This window comes from Mustela putorius, unplaced genomic scaffold (genome assembly GCF_011764305.1).
Source record: "Mustela putorius furo isolate JIRA1106 unplaced genomic scaffold, ASM1176430v1.1 tig00003942_pilon_pilon_pilon, whole genome shotgun sequence".
Classification (NCBI taxonomy): Eukaryota; Metazoa; Chordata; class Mammalia; order Carnivora; family Mustelidae; genus Mustela; species Mustela putorius.
Genome location: NW_025422087.1, coordinates 14,421,897 through 14,428,425, shown reverse-complemented (window position 1 = coordinate 14,428,425; position 6,529 = coordinate 14,421,897). Strand labels below are relative to the sequence as shown.

Sequence of the window (6,529 nt, the reverse complement as noted above, 5' to 3'; positions counted from 1 at the left end):
AGATCTCACCTCGGTCTCTACTCCTGGATGCTGGGAGAAAAGGCCCCAGCTTCCGGAGCTCATGGATGGTTAGCAAATTGTCTTAATTCCGAAAGCTACTTAGGCAAGTGAATTGGATCAACTATTGTTTTCTTCGTTTCTAACTGACAGGGACTAGGTCTCCTTCATTCTTTTCGGCACCGCTGTGTCTGACTAGCCTATGTGGCTTTTGGATGGTTACCTTCAAGCTCGTAGACGACACAAAAGTAAGATGTTACTGTTCTGTTGGCGGCGCGCATGGATCTGGGTGTGGGTGTGGGCCCCGTGCTGTCCCCTCGCCATGGAGGCAGCGGCTCGCTGGTCGTCTGTGCACGCACGGGGGGTGGCTTTGGCCAACGTGCCCGCTGCTGAGGGAAGGGGGCCACAGATGTGGCTTTGGAGTGCGCTCCAGGCACAGTGAGCTCTGGTGACACTTGTCAGCTTTGGCCCAGATCCGAGCTGCTGCCAGCACCCCGTGGGACGCAGTGGCCTGAGGGCCCCAGTTCTGACTTGAGCTCCACGCCATGCTTGGTAATAAGAATCCTGCCGGCAGAAGCACATTTTGATGGTGACTGAGCGTGCTGCCCACTTGGGGTTGGGGTTCCAGTGGGATTGGGGCTGGGGACATTCCAGGACCCCTCCTTTGAAAAGATCCGCCTGTCTCGGAGGCCTGCGGTCAGGCCAGGGTCCCGTTTTGGGCTCCGTGCAGCCAGGGAATGAATTCCCTAGAACTAGCCCTCATGTCTCTTGTATTGTGCGTAACCGCAGAGGTCACTGTTGCTCGTGGGGCGTGAAGCTTTCCATGTGCGGGAAAGGGAGCCCTGCTCACCTGGGTTGGGGCTGAGCCCAGAGAGCGGCGTTCGGGTCCCCCTGCAGGTCCCGGGGAGGGGGGGGGCAGCAAACACGGATGTCCCCATGCAGGGTGCTGGCTACCTGCGACGGTCTCGAAACACGTGAATCCAGCAAGTCAAACAGGAGGTGGTTTGGTAGCTGCATTTATTTCTCATTCCTCTCACACAGGAGCGCAACCTGCATTGTGACCCAGTGACTAGGAGGTCTCCTTGTGGGTAGATACACTGAGGTTAGAGAGGTCGACGGGAAGCCAGTGGTCGTCAGAGTCCTTGACCGCTCATGTGTCTGGTAGACAGGGCATTCGAATGTGTAGAGCTCAGCATCCCTCTGCTCAGAAGCATGTGCTCGGTCAGTAGAGATCTTAAAAAAACAAACAAAAAGTCCTATAGTCACATTGCAAACCAGGAGCTCCCACCTTCCACACGTTAGATTTGGGGGACGGTCATAAATTGCACGCATTTCTGGTTGGGTCTGTGGCTGCGTATGCAGGTTATGCCAGAGACTGGAACTTTCCGACTGACCATCAGGACTGCACAGAACATAGTCTTGAGAAGCAACATTGGATGCTGGCGTAGCATCTATTTCAGACATTCACATTCAGTATGTTGGGCTATTTTAAATGTCGTTTGCTGTCTGAAGTGTATCATCAAACGTCCCAGGAAGGCCAGAGGGAGTGGGGACCAGAAGGAGGGGCTGGTGTCCCCCAGGGAAAGCCTGGAGGCTTGGCTCACTGATCAGCACATGGGTGGTTACCTTTGTTGGCAAGAAGTAGATTTCAGGAAAACTGCAGCACAGCTCACGAGGCAGCGAGTCTTCTAGAACTTTCTGTTCATGATTCCACCTTGCCCCCTCGATGAATAAACCAAAAATGTGCACTCCAACGTGTGTGCTGTCTGTTCCCTAAGATCAAAGAGAGATGGCATCAGTGGGTCCCCTGGTGCGATGCTGCCTTCAGCCGCAGCTCTGTCTGGCAGAGGGTCCCGGAGGGGACAGAGCGCTTCCTGCCCAGCCCAGCCTAGCCCAGGGTGTCTTCCCAGGTTCTCTGAGTATGGCGGTCCTTCGTGGTCCGTGAGGGCTGATGTTGTTCACCTCAGCCCTATATGTTTCCGGTGCTTCTGTGTGTCAGTATGGCCCCTGTGAAACAGCCATACGGCCATCCATGGCCCTCAGTTGAGGTCCCAGGTATCTGAGCCAAATTGGTACTGGTGTCCATCAGAAGACATTGACGGTAACACTCACGCAGCCCGGATCGCAACAGGCCTACACAGATGACAGCTCTCTGCTCCCCCCAGGTGAGGTCGGCGGTGGTGTGCAAACACGCTGGGACCCTGCAGAGCTGTGGCTCCCTCCCAGATACGGGAGGGTCTAGACTGCACAGTCCCGCTCACAGGGGGTCAGAGCTGGAGACACAGTGGAGGCAGAGAAGAGCCAGAACAGGGAGCCCCTGTGTGGGGACGTCGCCAGGGAGGGGTGCCAGCCGCACTTGCTTACGGCGTGGCGGGGGCGCTGAGTGGAGTACTCATATGTTCCTGGTACGGCGCGCCTCGGTGAAAGTAAACACAAGCTAGTAGGAGAGCAGTAAAATAAATTCCCCGAAAGAAGGAACTAAAGAGGTAAATAGAAAACACCATTAGAGTTAATAAAGGCAAAATTTGGTATTTGATAAAGGAAATAAAGTAGACAAACTTGGCCTGTTTAAATTAAGAAAAAATAATAGAAATGAGTATAAGGAAGTATAATAAAGAATTTGAGGGACACCTGGGGGGCTCAGTCAAGCATCTGCCTTCTGCTCAGGTGATCTCAGGGTCCTGGGACCGAGTCCCACACCGGGTCCCTGCTCGGTGGGGAGCCTGCTTCTCCCCATTCCAGCCCCACCCCACCGCGGCTCCTACTGCCCCTTTCCCCACTCTCTCTTTCTCAAATAAATAAAATCTTAAAAAAAAAAAAGTTTGATTTGCCTTTCTTTCTGGTTCCTGGGAGGTGACCTGTAGACCCCCGGATTTGATTCCTGGGACCACCCTGCAGGCTTGGTCCCCAGAGCGTTTATGCTAATGAGATGGTTCAGGATGGGGGCCGGCCACGGAAGAGCGAACATGAGACGGGGTTGGGACGTTGAGCCAAGTGACATCAGCCCGACGGTGACTCAGTCAAATACGGCTACAGTGTGAAACCCCAGTCGGAAACTCTGAACCCCGAAGCTCGGGTGCGCACTCTGTCTTGTTGTTCCACATTGACACGGGTGGGTAGTACATTGCTGAGGACATGGGAGCTTTGTGTCTGGGGCCCTCCCAGTCCTAAAGCCTGCCCTCTACATGTGTCTCCTCCTTTGGCTAGTTCTGCTCTGTATCTGTATAAAACTAGAAGGGTAGTGTTTCCTGGAGTCCTATGAGTCTTTCTAGCAAATTATCTGAGGTCATTTTGGGAAACCCTAAACTTGAGGTTGGTGTCAGAAGGCTTAGACTTCGCAGTCTCAGAGGGCTGTGTTCTTAACCTCAGGCGTGAGTAACCCCAGGTAGAGAGCTAACGACAGAGTAAGACGTGGGGTGTTAAAAATCCTATTTTCAGTAGCAACAATTATAAACACTTAGGAAAACTGTAACCACACATTCCTAAGACGTGTGAAGGAAACAGAACCTGAATAAAGGGAAAGACAAACCATGTTCCTATATGGAGAGGCTCAATATTAAACGGATAGCAATTCTCCCCTGAATTTATGCATAAATGAAATATAATAAGCCCAGTGTCAAATTCGTCTAGAAGAGAAAGTGTGCACAGGACAGTTTTCAAAAGAGACAAGGAGGTCATGGATTTGAAGACCACACTCATGTCAATACCGCCCAGTGATTACAGAGTCAGTGCTATCCCTATCAAAGTCCCAGTATTTTTGCAGAAATAGAGAAATCCAACCCTACATTCCATAAGGAGTCTCAAGGACAACCGAGTAAACAAAATAATCTTGAAGAAAAAAGTTGGAAGTCTTACACTTTCTGATTTCAAAGCTTATGATAAAGTGACGGTAACCAAAACTGCTATTGGCCAAAAGATGAACATGGAGAGCAGTGGGACAGAACAGAGAACCCAGAAACAAACCCATATATGTTCAAATGATTTGCCAGTAAGGTGCCAACTGCACTGGGAAAATCGGGCCTCAGCACACACAGTTCATATTGACCATGAACTCAAAATGGATCCAAGACCACTTAAGACCTAAACTATAAAACTCATCAGAAGAAAACATGGCAGAAAGCTTTGTGACTTGGCACTGTTGGCAATTTCCTGGCCATGGCACCCGCAGCGCAGTAACAGGAAATAATACACACATCGAGCTTCACCTGCGTCACAATGAACAACGTCCGTGCAGCAGAGGACGCGGTCCTGGAGCAGAGAGGTGCAGAGCAGGACCAAGGAACATACAAGCCACATGTCCAGTAAGAAATTAATGTCCAGGCTGCACAAGGAATTCCTATAACTCAACAGCAGAAACCCGTGGCAAAAGAACAGGCAAAGGACTTAGACCTTCTCCAAAGGAGGTGCACGGACGGCTAAGGAGCGCACGAAGGATGCTCAGCGTCACTTGTCACTGGGGAAACACACCTCAGAACCACAGCAGACACCACCTCACATCCTCCGGGACGGCTACTGTCAAAACCCAGAAAACTATGTGTTGGTGAGGATGTGGGGCGCAGGGGACCCTTGTGGGCCACTGGCGGGAGTGCAGACTGGCTCAGCTGCTCTAACAGGATTAGCCAAATGGTCCTGCAGTCTCACACCTAGACTTGCACCCAAATCACTCGAGAGCAGGGATTCAAACACTTGCACCCCCAAGTTCCCGGAAGCACTCTCCACAACAGATGGTGTGGGAGCAACCCGGGTGACCGCTGGCAGAGGAAGTGTGCCGCTATGGACTGAACATCCTGTCCACCCCCCCAGCCCCCTGATCCCTGTGGTGAAGCCCCATTGCCCAGTGTGGCTGTATTTGGAGATGAGACCTCTAGGAGATATTTAGGGTCACAAGAAGTCACATGGGTGGGGTCTGGATCCAGTAGGGTAAACGTCCTTGTGAGGACAGCGCAGAGAACTGGCTCACCTTCTCCACAGATCCACACTGAGGAAAGTTCTAGAGACGGACTTGGAGCATGCATGTCACAGAACTGTATGCTTAGAACTGGGTTAAGAAGTTTTACATTCTATGTATTTTACCATTAAAAGAAGTGGGAAAAAGTAATAAAAATTCACTTAAAGAAAAAAAGAAAGGAAAAACAAGGATCTGCGCATACCTTTAGGACCTGCAGAGCACCCAGCCCAGGGGAAGGCCACCGGCGGGCTGCTGAGGGAGGGGCTGGATGGACAGACAGACACTCACTCTGTTTTAAGTGCGCCAGTACCTTAAAGGCTCTCCTGACGATGTTGAGGTTCTTTTGGATGATTATGGAGAACTCCTCGTCTTTGATGTCAGTGGCATCCGAGGCCACGTGGTGGGTAAAGGTGAGGGTGTCTAGAGAGACTCCTTGGGACCGTCCATAGTCTTGAAGCACAGCAGTAAGAAAGGCTTTGGAGAAAAGCACACACCAGCCAGTTCCTGGGGAGTCGGGGGGATCAGGGGCTGTGTCCTCCCCAAGGGTTCCCAGGGGCTAGGGAGAATGACACTGATGTATGTCATTCCCCTGGCAACAACAAAGCTGGGTCCCAGGGACAGTACAAGGCCCGAGGGTGTCTGCATCTTTCCTAGGAAATGCCTTCCAGGCCCTTTGCAAAGGCAGGCACGTTTTCCCTGGAGCTGCTAAGCTGTGGTGACTGTTTCTCCCCTCAGTTGCATGAGAAATGCTGTGCAGGTGGGGAAAATGAGACCGAGACAGTGGAAACAGAGCTAGGATATGAGGAGGCAGGCTGAGAGTAACTCAGGGTAGTAACCTGGAACAACCCATTCCTGAAGCCAAACCACTGGACTTTCTTTCCATTCACACAAGCCTAGAACCTACTCTGTGCTGCTCTGTCAAGTCGGGATTGCATTCTGCGTCTCAGTACCAACACTCCTACCCGCACCTCTTCCCTGTTCTTGCTGCCAGCTCCTCTCCTGGTTTAATCCATCCTGCCTCAGGAATTCCATCCTAGTTCTGACTCTTGTCATGCCCCTGCCCCACACCAGTGTTCACAGAGGGAATTGCAATGCCTCCACTGGGCAGTCGAGCCCCTGCTGTGCAGCCTGTGTCCTCTACTTGCTGCTCTGGGCACCTCATGTGGCGTCTGTGCACCCGCCACCTGCCTGAGACAGCCTTTCTTCGAGTTCCCTGTAACTATTCCCTGTAACTCGGGTTGCACTGGCCAGCCCGAGTGGCTCCTGTCCTCCTCCGTGGCTTTTTGGAGCTCCGCAGGCTCCAGGAGAGGGGGCCGGGGCCGTGAATGTCCTTGCACTGCTGGCCGCAGCCGTCCCACAGTGGCCTGAGCGCTCCGTGTCGCTGCCTCACCATCGGTGGAGACCCCCGTCTCTCCCGAGCTCCAGCCCTGCACAGCCAGCCTCTCCCTGGCCATTGTGTAGTCTTCCCCCAGCATCTCTGTCTTGCAGGTGGCTGTCGCCTCACCGCTCATCACTTTGCTCCTTCCCTGTGCCCTGCCTGCAGTAAAGGGCATCAGTGTCCACCCAGCTGTCGGGGCCAGAGAG

At 52.6% G+C, this 6,529-nt stretch overlaps 1 protein-coding gene across 1 annotated transcript in view; it reads right to left on the bottom strand.

The window, feature by feature from the left end:
- Positions 1 to 997: 997 nt before the first annotated feature.
- DNAH14 (dynein axonemal heavy chain 14) overlaps positions 998 to 6,529 on the bottom strand; it is a 333,925-nt gene continuing 328,393 nt past the window's right edge. Inside the window, exons 84-86 of the mRNA XM_045069521.1 lie at positions 5,256 to 5,419; positions 1,624 to 1,770; positions 998 to 1,230 (exon numbers count right to left, since the gene is read on the bottom strand). Coding sequence (XP_044925456.1) covers positions 1,015 to 1,230; positions 1,624 to 1,770; positions 5,256 to 5,419 — 527 coding nt within the window. The 3' untranslated portion in view covers positions 998 to 1,014. The remainder of the gene's footprint in view (positions 1,231 to 1,623; positions 1,771 to 5,255; positions 5,420 to 6,529) is intronic.